We start from the raw sequence: 12,708 nt of genomic DNA on the forward strand, positions 1-12,708 counted from the left end.
TTGCTATGTGATATCATTCTTGTGCAATCTGTTGTGCATGAATATGCCTCTACGAAAATTATGCCAATGAACAAGTGTAAAACAGTGTTGAGACAACTTGTGTTCATGTGCAAATGTGCTGTAACAACTATTGCTTGGCACTCTTTTCAGTCACATGGACTTGTAGTGCTTGGTCTGACCCCTTTTCCTTTGGTAGTCTAATACCTAAGTTCAGCCTTTTTATACATCTGGCATACTGTAGCTTTTTCTTACACGCATTTACACACTCGTACATATTCTTACACATATAATTATCTATTTTTGGTGCGGCCCTTATGCTTTGGTTCCAAACACCTAACTATTGTGTTCCCTATTTTACACAGGTTATGACCCTGCATCGCATACTGGAAGGACACTTAAATACTAGCTTAAAATTAAGTGCATAGTTACTCGCTCACTTCTAATGGAGCACACTTTCAATATCTATATATTCAATTTCTATCACTATGCGGTTCATTCTTTATCAGTTTTTTAATGAGCTGTAAGAGTGCACATTTATACTGTGGTTGTCATTTTGACTTACCTTTTTGCACCTGAAAATAAAAGTATTGTCGTAGGCATTGCATAATCCCATCTCTCATAGTATATTCAAGGCTTAGTTTGTATCCTTCATTCCTCATGTAGGTAGCCACTTGTACAAATGCAAATAGCCTGTACACAGTATCTTAGTGTGTAGCTAGTTTTCTGTAGATTGTGTTGACTTCGTCCCCTGTATATGTATTCCTTCACTTAATTCTTCCTAATTTCTTAATCTTAGTTTAGTTCTGTAGCATAGACATTTTATTTCCTTAGTAGTCAACCCATATTATAAAGTTTCTGTAAGTGTAGATTCCTTGAAGTTTCTTTGCTAAGCTACAATCATCGTCCATTGGTGATCTGGCGGCTTAATCTGCACTGTGTGCATACGTGGAGGTTGTCAACCTTAAAGCTAGCTACTGTGCATGCGCAGTTCTGTCATCACTCCACTTCGCCACTTCCATGTGCTGCATCAGCGCAGTACGGCATCAAATTAAATAATTTCTCATGCTCGGCGAGAGTAATGTTTCCTGAGCTTCTCTGGCTCGTAAACATACAATGAAAATCTTACATAATTAAAACTTACATCTTAATAAGGCAACACACACATGAAATAGGCAAAATAAAATCTTTCCTTAATACTAAACATCAGTTGTAATAATTATATTCAAGTGGACTGTATGTCACATCTCATATAGACTTAAATACATTGCTCCAAGCCATGCTTGATCAGAGTCTAATGTTTAGTGCATAAATTCATGTAAATCTTTTTTTTGTGTAGAGCCCTTTTTCGTTACCACTGGTTAAGTGTACTAACTTACAGGTTCCTGGGTGAAGAATTTTTGATATAACAAATGGCCGTTTGTACAGCAGTTGCCACTTGGGACTCAACTTACCATACTTGGTTGATTTTGGATTAGTCCTGTTGAGTAGTTGTTGTCCCACATGTCACTCCACAGTTGGTCCTAATTTCTTGTCATACAGTTGTTTTCTGTATTTTGCCTTTTGTTCAACGCTAATGTATCTTCTCCTCATGTGATAATTTCTTCCTAGGGACCTTGGGTAGGGATTTTTGTTCAAACGTCTACTTGCCTTTTGTCAAACAGCAATTCCTGGATGTAAAGCCTGTTGAGCTATGTGGGAGATTAATGACCTGCTGGATTCGGATAGTGTATTTGATCCACTTTGTGTGTTTGTGAGGGGTGTAAGTTTGGATAAATCTGTTAAATTCCTTAAATACGCTCTATACGGGACATGTTTCTGGGTGAAGCCTGGAAACAAGTATATGTTTAATGTTGTGAGTGTTCATGAGCTCTTTCCAATGGTTGCCTGTAAAGTTTGATATGTTGTCTGTCATCCGTATTTCTGGCTTGGCTGCTGTGGGTAGATAAACCATTGCAATTCATCTAATTATTGTGCTCACAGTCACTGACCATACAATATACATTTTGACATACACTCCTGGAAATTGAAATAAGAACACCGTGAATTCATTGTCCCAGGAAGGGGAAACTTTATTGACACATTCCTGGGGTCAGATACATCACATGATCACACTGACAGAACCACAGGCACATAGACACAGGCAACAGAGCATGCACAATGTCGGCACTAGTACAGTGTATATCCACCTTTCGCAGCAATGCAGGCTGCTATTCTCCCATGGAGACGATCGTAGAGATGCCGGATGTAGTCCTGTGGAACGGCTTGCCATGCCATTTCCACCTGGCGCCTCAGTTGGACCAGCGTTCGTGCTGTACGTGCAGACCGCGTGAGACGACGCTTCATCCAGTCCCAAACATGCTCAATGGGGGACAGATCCGGAGATCTTGCTGGCCAGGGTACTTGACTTACACCTTCTAGAGCACGTTGGGTGGCACGGGATACATGCGGACGTGCATTGTCCTGTTGGAACAGCAAGTTCCCTTGCCGGTCCAGGAATGGTAGAACGATGGGTTCGATGATGGTTTGGATGTACCGTGCACTATTCAGTGTCCCCTCGACGATCACCAGTGGTGTACGGCCAGTGTAGGAGATCGCTCCCCACACCATGATGCCGGGTGTTGGCTCTGTGTGCCTCGGTCGTATGCAGTCCTGATTGTGGCGCTCACCTGCACGGCGCCAAACACGCATACGACCATCATTGGCACCAAGACAGAAGCGACTCTCATCGCTGAAGACGACACGTCTCCATTCGTCCCTCCATTCACGCCTGTCGCGACACCACTGGAGGCGGGCTGCACAATGTTGGGGTGTGAGCGGAAGACGGCCTAACGGTGTGCGGGACCGTAGCCCAGCTTCATGGAGACGGTTGCGAATGGTCCTCGCCGATACCCCAGGAGCAACAGTGTCCCTAATTTGCTGGGAAGTGGTGGTGCGGTCCCCTACGGCACTGCGTAGGATCCTACGGTCTTGGCGTGCATCCGTGCGTCGCTGCGGTCCGGTCCCAGGTCGACGGGCACGTGCACCTTCCGCCGACCACTGGCGACAACATCGATGTACTGTGGAGACCTCACGCCCCACGTGTTGAGCAATTCGGCGGTACGTCCACCCGGCCTCCCGCATGCCCACTATACACCCTCGCTCAAAGTCCGTCAACTGCACATACGGTTCACGTCCACGCTGTCGCGGCATGCTACCAGTGTTAAAGACTGCGATGGAGCTCCGTATGCCACGGCAAACTGGCTGACACTGATGGCGGCGGTGCACAAATGCTGCGCAGCTAGCGCCATTCGACGGCTAATACCGCGGTTCCTGGTGTGTCCGCTGTGCCGTGCGTGTGATCATTGCTTGTACAGCCCTCTCGCAGTGTCCGGAGCAAGTATGGTGGGTCTGACACACCGGTGTCAATGTGTTCTTTTTTCCATTTCCAGGAGTGTATTTGGAGAAAACATTGTACAGAGCAACAACATATCTTACACATCCTTTCCCTTGTGGTTATGATACAGTTGCATCCAAGGAAACTATCTCCAAGGGTCTTTTTGGCAATACTGAGTGTAGTTCAATTAGTTTTGACTTATTTGTATTCTTAGCCTTCTGATACACAACACATTCCTCTATTACCTGCATAACTTTTCATCTTAAATTTGGGTAGTAAGAGTAAGTGCTCTTCTTAATAAGGCATTTGGAGACACCATAGTGTCCCCAAACATCGTGTGTCATATAAAGTCATTAACATGATCCTTTGGTAAACAAACATACCACTGGTTCTGCTCTGGGTGGTGTCAGTGAAACAATATACCTTGGTAAATCATAAAAAATTGTTTCAGCCTGTCATTGTTCTGCAGCAGTTTTAGCCTTACCTTTTGCCATCTGAGATCCTTCCGCTGTAGTTGCTCCATGCTTCTACACATCCTAACATAATGTGTCTGTTTTGTTTTATCTTTCATCAAATCTTTCTGATTTGTTCTCCACAAATTCCAAGAATTTGTCTAGACCTGTGGAACCCTCCATAAGACATCAGCAATTATGTTTTGATTACATTTGATATACACAATTTCAAAATCAAAGTCCTGTAAATACAAATGCCACCTAGCGATCCTCCTGTGTTAGAGTTTACAAGTGAGAAGAATGGACAAAGACTGATGGTCACAATATATCTTGGTATGCTTTCCCCACAGGTAATATTTGAACTTTCTGAATGCCCTTATTAGTGTAAGAGCTTCCAATTCGGTCACAGAATATGCTTGTTCAGCTTCATATAGGGTCCTACTAGCGAAACTCATTGCCTTGGGGCTCCCCATTCGTGCCAGTGGTTTGGAGTAAACAAGCGCCCAGGCGTTGAGAAGATGTATGTGTACACAGACAAAAATCCTGGGTCATGTCAGGATGATGTAAGATGTTGGCATTCCAACGTGCAGCTTTAATGTTGTGAAAGTCAGTGTGGCATTGCTTGGTACATAACTGGGGGGTGGTTCTTCTGCAGAAGATTCAATAGAGCATTACTGTTTAAAAGCTGCTGTGGTATAATTTTCTGAAGAAAGATACTAAACCAAGATATGCCTTCAACTGCTTCTTATTTTGAGGTACAGGGCAGGGTCTGATAGCACCGAGCTTTTTAGGGTCTGGAAGTATGTCTTGTGTGTCCAAGGAATTTAAAGATTTCCTTACCAAAATGTGACTTCATTAGGTTGGCTGTGACTCTGTTTTCTGAAAACCTATATTAGACTTGAGCCAAGAGGCTTAAGTGTTCTGACCATCTGGCTTAGTATCCAGTAAACCATCAACATACACAGTGACTACTTAACAGTTCAGGTCCTAAGATTCAATCGAAAGTAGAAATAAATATGCCTACACTGACACTTAAACCAAAAGAGAGAACACAGAACTCATAGTGTCTGCCCCCACATTCATAGGCAGTGTACTTAAAATTATCTTCTTGTAGTGCAATTTGCCAGGACTAGGCTCCCAGATCTATTACGGTGAGGTATTTAATGTTATGAAACTTCAGAAGTTGTTCTTCCAGGTTGTGAGACCGCATCATGACAGGCACAATAATTTTATTTATTCCTCATGTGTCAAGCATGAGGCGGAGCCTACCATTTGATTTGCTAATGGCCAAAATGGGGCTGCAATATATAAAGGATGGTTGTATTATTTCCCAGTTGAACATTCTATTATCTCTTTCCTCAAAGCCTCCTCCTTGGCCCATGGATTGGGGTAGATGAAAAGCAGAAGGTTTCGTATGGGTACACCTCCATTTTGTATTTGTATCTGTTGATTATGCCAGTACATTGCTCAAAAACATGTACATAAGGTATTAAAACTCCTACAGCTCTTCCTTTTGTTCTTCCATAAGGCGCACTGACTCATTTACCCTGCCGAGCATGATCTCGGGGCCTATTTTCTCTTTCTGTGATTGCTCAATTCCCTGTGTGTTTACAAACATGACAGTCGAATAGAAGAATTTTATTTGAACGTCAGCAGCCTGTTTTAGTTTTCTTCCTGTGGTGTTTGATTTAAGTCTACTGAATATTGTTGGTTGTTCGCAATGAAATGACACTTCCCCTTACGAACATCAATATGTAGTTGATACTTCCTAAAAGTGTCCAGGCTGATAAGGCAGTGTACTACTAGTAAAGTGCATTGTATAGGGAAGCTATTAATTTGAGTAGGAATCCTTGCCTGCAAATTTATGCCTTTAGACTTACCTCCTACATCTGTTTGGATTTTACAATTTTGGACTGGAAGTGTCAGTAGGTGTCCTCATTTTTGTAACTGATCAAACAGACCCTGTGAAATTAATTTCGTGGTAGCTCCAGTGTCCAGTAGTATGGGTACCATTAAATCACATATTTGTGCATAGATTACTGTCTGTACTATGTCTTCATTTTCATCTAAACAATTAGTAATATCTTCTTGTCACAGGTTGGCTTTGATATCATCACATTTATAATATCTAAGAAAACAGTTGTTAAAGAGTTCCATACCCACACCCCTGTTACTGTTCATTGAATGGGGGACTATCAAGACTGGTTAGTGTGTTCTGAATTACACTGAGTACTGACCACCTTGTTGGGGGTAAACTCAACTATATGCACATTATGTGCCTGGTTTTGCCAGTTAGTTTCTTGCACTGCTCTTTATTCGAAATTTTGTTGTCCCTGGGTGCTATTTGAAATGTAATTTTGATTGTACAGATTATAGTCAGGCGGCTGCAGATTATTTTGTTGCCGAGTTACGTTCAGCTCTTGCCAGTTGCCGTCTGCATGTCATTGCTCCTGGTTGGCAGCGCATTGTTCGCTTGCTGACTGTAACCTCTCTGGCCATTAAATCCTGTCCGATGGAAATCCTGTCCGATTGAAATTCTGTCTTTGGTTAATTTTATATCCTTACTTGAATTTTTGTTTGTTTCTGTTACCAAATTTGTTCCTGTCGATATTGCTTTGAGAGAAATTTGACTGCCAACCACATTGGTTGTTATTGCCATTCCCGCTGTATTGTTCATTAGTTCATATGGTATCTGCCTGGGCACAGTCATTTTGTGGTTGCACTTGTCTCTCTTTGTAGATAAGATCAATGGAATCAAGAACTGAAAGGAAATTCTCTGTACCATGCTCAGGAGTGGTTATTAATTTCTCACATACATTAGCCCGTAGCCGGCTTTTCCAAATTTTAAGTATATCTACATGTAATATTGGGTTTGTCCAGTAATGGGTATTATTTAGATACTTCTTGAAGTATGTCCCGAGCCCTCTGTGTTTACTGCTGAATGGCGCATTGCTAAATACTCTGCGCCTCAGTCTGTCTTGTACTGCGATGGACCAGAACTTGTCTAAGAATGCCCTTTCAAATTGATCATGGGTGTGACATTTTTCCGCTATGTTAGTGGCTCCACAGCAAGATGTCACCCCTTGTATAACCTACCGCAAAGCGTATCTTCTGAGAACTGTTCTTGTGTCTACACTACTGGTTACACTTTATGGGTTAAATTATTTATATCTTGTGACAAATCAATGAGCAGCTGTATTTTTAGATCTTTCCACATATTTAAAAAGTGTATCTGATAATTCATTTGAAAGATCAGCATGCAAATCTTCGGCCAAGTCATTGAACTGTTGTGTTTTGTTGTTTCTGAAAGCATCAAGAGTTTGCTGTTGCTGTTCAAGTAATTCCATTTGTGTATCTATCTATTATTTTGTAAAAATCATTAAATTTTTCTCTTTGTTGTTTTGAAAAATCATTCAATTGTTTTGTCAATACTTTGAGTGTTTGTTTTTGCTCTTTCTTAAACGTATCATTGAAATCACTGAAGCTTTTTTAAATAACTTTTATAACATTTGCATCATGATCAGGGTTTCTGGTGTGTGTGCAATGCACCCTGTCCAATCACATTTGCATTGCCTAAGTGTGGCAGGCAAAGAATGACTTAATGAGCCCATTCTGTCGCGCATTACATTTTCATCAGGGAAAAAAATACTCCCTGGAGAAAATTATGACCCTGTCTCATTTCCTGTCATCGTATCATTTCAGATGATGATGATACTATAATCTGTGTCCTTGTTAATTGAAAAATGTAATTGTTCATTGTCACTGCAAACAAGATTTGCAGTTTCGATTTCATGTGTTGCTATGTCCATGTCAGCACATCTTGTGCCTGGCTATCCAGCAGTGGACTGGCAACAATGTGCCTATCTTGTATACTCATTTTTTGATGATTTTTACAAAATGACAAAATAATGAATACTTTTGAAAATGTGAAATATTCTGTTTGTAACAATGAAGGTTCCACTACGAAACTTATTCAGTGATGCCTCTCTAACATGTATCAAAATACATTGTCAGCTTAACTCAATTGTATGCACACATTTCTCTCCCTAAAATTAATTTTCCATCCAAATGTCTATGTATTTTAAGAGAACACTTCAATCTGGGAATTGGATGAGGAAAGGTAATACGATCACTGTTGGCAGAGATGTTACTAAGCGCAGTCATGCATGCAGTGGATCATGAATTTTCCTATCTTTCATTGGCTTTTTCCCTCCTTGCGGAATTAATTCTGTAATTGATTGTGTTTAATCTTTTGAACATCATGTGATTTCCATCGTCGTTGCAATAATATAATATCCCATTCATGAAATAGAGAAAGACAGCAATAAGTATAATAGAAAATTTGAAAATTATATAATTATTTAAATTATTAAAACACTGTCCGCCCCCCAGTAGCTGAGTGGTCAGCGCGACAGACTGTCAATCCTAAGGGCCCGGGTTAGATTCCCAGCTGGGTCGGAGATTTTCTTCACTCAGGGACTGGGTGTTGTGTTGTCCTAATCATCATCATTTCATCCCCATCGACGCACAAGTCGCCAAAGTGAGGTCAAATCAAAAGACTTGCACCAGGCGAGCGGTCTACCTGATGGGAGGCCCTTGTCATATGGATTTTGGTGTACAGCTTGATATTTGCCTTGCTCCCCAAAGATGTATAACAGTGTCGGTGTGGCTGTATCAGCTGTTCTCTCTTAGTGTTGACTTCTTCTCTGAAAAGGTAAAGTTTAAAATGCAAGTCCTCATCACATTGGGGTATGGAGATTAGGATATAGCTCACTAGGAGGATGAAAATGTGTTGGTTCCGCACATTATAATTTCTAATCAACACACTATTGGGGGAGTGCTAGTACATACAACTTTATCATGTCAGCTCAAAAAACTGACAGAGAGAGATTGGTGAAAACAAAAAAATTGAGGCACATAAAAATTAATAGTATAGCTTTCAGTTTTCTGTCGGCTCGCTCAGATACAATCATATCTTCCTACAATACGTTTGCCTCACGGGAAAAGCACGAATAAGAATTATAATAAATATTTAGTTATATGTTTAGGTTATTTAAAGAACCTTGAATTGAAATAAGAGACCACATTTTATTAAATAACTTAATAATAGGAAACTATATCACTTTTAAAATAGTTCAGTGTCAATAAAATGTTTAGATTTGGGAGCTATGTGAAGAAGTGCTGAACTTATTAGCAGGAAGTCATTATACTTTGAGTGGAATGGGGTTCAAATATCAGTCTAACCATCTAGATTTAGGTTTTCCCATGTTTCCCTAAATCATTGAAGGTGAATGCTGGGATAGCTCCCTTGGAGATTACACAACTGATTCCCTGCACTGTTTTCGTCAAATCTGGATTTGTGCACCAGTTATAATGGCATCATAAGTACAGAAAATCCTTACCTTCCTTCTTTATGTTTCAGAAATAACTGTGGGCAAATAAACCAAAGTTCATATAGGAGAGCAATGCTTGTTACTGTGAGGTGTTCGTAATTATTATTGTAAGTTTTCTACATTCCTGTGACCTCTCAAGCTTTGAAAATCTTTTATAAATCGATATCCTGTATCATTATTCTTACCCAAAAATATTGACTTTTTTCCCAACCTTGCCAAGTTATACATATGCTTCATTCCCAATCCTTTCCCAATGTGCTTTCTTACCCAATCTGTAATGACTTCTTTTGTAGTGAAATATTAAACTAACCATCTGTCCTGAGAGTGCTGTCTCATGTAGTATATATCCCACATCGTGTTTCTTTCTACTTACTCCACAATGATGTAATGGCAAGAATAATTGTCATGTCAGCACTTTGCCTCAATACCAGTGTCTCGTGCAGCTGTAGTTACTGAGAGTGTTGATGCAGTGGTTGAGGTATAGGACTCATTCATGGGATGATGGCAGCTCAAATCTGACAGTCTACCTAGATATAGGTTTTTGTTGATTTCCCTAAATAGCTTAAGATGGCTGCTGGAATAGATCCTTTGAAAGGCTAAAGCCAGTTTTTTTTACAGCTGCAGTGTAGGAAGCTATTGTAATTCACTGAGTTGGTTGTCAATCATGGAAACTCCACTATCCTTTGTAATGTAAAGCTCTTGCTATTTTAGAGCCCATATTTAACAGCCTCACTTCATCAACAAGGATGGCAGTGAATTCAAGCAATTAGCTACTTAGCATAAAAAAGAGCTGTGTAATCTCCTCACATACTAATATGATTGTCAGCAGCTGCAATCTCTCAGACTCAAGGAAGTCCACATCAGGCAACCTACTATCCTTCAAGTTTGGCTGGAAATTAATATACTTGCTCATGGGTCTTGTTCATTGTTTCTGCACTTGGAAATCCGCCTTACATAAAACGATTTTGTTGCCTTGTACGTCACTCTAATTAAAAATCCAGTGTGGCTCAGCAGTCTAAACACTGATTTACAGCAGAACATTAATTTGTAGCTTACACTACATATTTCTGTCTCAGTGAGAACTTAGTCTTATTCTTTGTAATTTAAATCAAATAAAGGATCAGCAGTTCTTTGAAAGTATGTTGGCAGTAATTAATGTACGGAAATATTTATTTTGAATTTGAAGTAAAATTCATGTCGAAGTAATTTTATTTTAAATGTGAAGACAGCTATTAACTGAATTTTTTTGTTCCAGGTAAATTCTTTAAAGAGGCAACTACGAAACCGAGCTGCTCTGTTGGGTGATGGTGTGTCTCGAGCGTTCTTAAAAGCTCTTGTCCAGTTAATCGGTGGCTATAGAGATGCATTAAAGTTTCAGCAAGGCCAGAAGATAACATTTGATCCTGAAGCATTTATTGAGTCTCGGCCAATGAGTATGCAACCATTTTTGAGGAAGATGTTACAGCTTCAGATATTTCAGCAGGTATTAAAGATTTTTTATAAGTCAACAATTTTTGCTCGTGAATATCAGTTGTATCAATGTTCCCAGAATGAGATTTTCACTCTGCAGCGGAGTGTGCGCTGATATGAAACTTCCAGGCAGATTAAAACTGTGTGCCCGACCGAGACTCGAACTCGGGACCTTTGCCTTTTGCGGCACTGGCAGAAGTAAAACTGTGAGTACCGGGCGTGAGTCGTGCTTCGGTAGCTCAGATGGTAGAGCACTTGCCCGCGAAAGGCAAAGGTCCCGAGTTCGAATCTCGGTCGGGCACACAGTTTTAATCTGCCTGGAAGTTTGTATCAATGTTGTTCGGACTGGTATTGTGAAGTGTTAAGTTTTATAATGCACAGCATGTAGACAGTGACAAGTTATTATTATTATTTTTTTTTTTCCATATGCTGTTATTCAGTTCACAATAGAAAATACACAGATCAAATAATGCGGTAACTAGATCACAAAATTGTGAAAGACAAGAGCTGAAACTCCGATAGTTTAGAAAAGGAAATGGTTGCAGACTTAACATGAAAATACAAATCAGACCACCTTTTTAATCAAAATATAGAAACCATGACACAGATAAATACGCAAAAAAAGTGATTTGTCTAAACATAAGAAGTAAATAGATTAGAGAAAGATTTGACGCACCTTTGAATGATGCTTAGTATCGTGGCAGGAAATGAAATGTGTCGGATGTTTCTCTAATCTATCTTATTGCTTAGTTTTAGACAAATCATTTCACAAAATATTTCATCATTATTTCAATTTTTTGTGTTTCGTTCAGAAAGCATGAAATATATTCAAATATCAATAAGGATTCTCTTATTGTTAAGAGTTTATAAATCAAAAGAAAGCTGAGCAATTTTAATTTATGTTGCGATTTGATATTTTATTTTATTGTCACAACATGAAAGAAAGAATTACACAGTTCCTACACCAATGTAACTTTTCTGTGCAAAACAGTTATGCCTTGAAGAGATGAACTTTTGAAACTTCATTTACACAGTTAGCGGCAGCTGTTCATGAAATATTTAAATTTTCCCTCAATTTACAAATTAAGTTTTTTATAATGAACCTGATCACTTTCAAGTGACTAAATCTCTGTTTGCTGATGTCTATTATGTAATTTTCCTCAAATAACTGATTATATTTTTCTTAATTAATCTGAGTAATTTCAATCAGTTAAATATTTTTCTACAAAACTAGACTTCCTGCTGGTCAGTTTGATACCCCAAAAAGTCAATTTCCTGCTGTTCATTAGGCTATGAAAGTTTGACAAAACTCCATTATACAGGATGAGTCACTAAATATTGCCACCAAGAATAACTCTGGAAGAATGATAGGAGCTGAAAAGTGTGTGGGACAAAAGATGCATGGGACAGCGGGGGCCATAATATGACATTGGTTTTTTGTTGCTAGGTGGGGTCGCTTTAGAGATATGAAGGTCAACTTTGTTTTTTTAACTGGGATGCTGTAGTTTTGTACTTATTTTCTGATAGCGGCTATCGAGATGAATCCGATGATGTGTAACAGTGAGGTCTTTGAAGGTCAATGAAAGGCACAAAGGTAGCATGAATGCCCATTTACAAAATGTGTTAGAAGTGATGACCATTGGCATCAATGCAGTACTGCAACCTTCTTATCATGGATTGAGTGGTATTCCTTATTACATTGGCAGTTATCAAAGTATTTGCTCTGACATTTCTCTCTCGTATATTGTGTGAATAGTAAATATTCACCAAATATGGCGTATACATCTAACGTGCAATTGACATGTAAACACCATATGACAGATTTGCGATACAACACTGATAGGAATGGTACGACTAGTATCGTCGAATCAGGCAAATGTGAATGATGTATTGCTTTGAAGAACAAGTCGATATGCTTCTCATTTATGGAGAATGCCAACCAAATTCAGAGAGAGCTAGAGACTTACATGCTGAAAGATATCCTCAACGTACTCACCCTACACATCATACATTTAAATTA

The 12,708-nt window shown here is 39.5% G+C and overlaps 1 protein-coding gene across 2 annotated transcripts in view; it reads left to right on the plus strand.

Moving 5' to 3' along the window:
* LOC124612451 (DENN domain-containing protein 1A-like) overlaps positions 1-12,708 on the plus strand; it is a 292,617-nt gene that overhangs the window by 148,413 nt on the left and 131,496 nt on the right. For both annotated transcript variants that reach the window (XM_047140674.1, XM_047140675.1), the window contains exon 8: positions 10,474-10,701. In XM_047140674.1, coding sequence (XP_046996630.1) covers positions 10,474-10,701 — 228 coding nt within the window. The remainder of the gene's footprint in view (positions 1-10,473; positions 10,702-12,708) is intronic.

This window comes from Schistocerca americana, chromosome 4, assembly GCF_021461395.2.
Source record: "Schistocerca americana isolate TAMUIC-IGC-003095 chromosome 4, iqSchAmer2.1, whole genome shotgun sequence".
Classification (NCBI taxonomy): domain Eukaryota; kingdom Metazoa; phylum Arthropoda; class Insecta; order Orthoptera; family Acrididae; genus Schistocerca; species Schistocerca americana.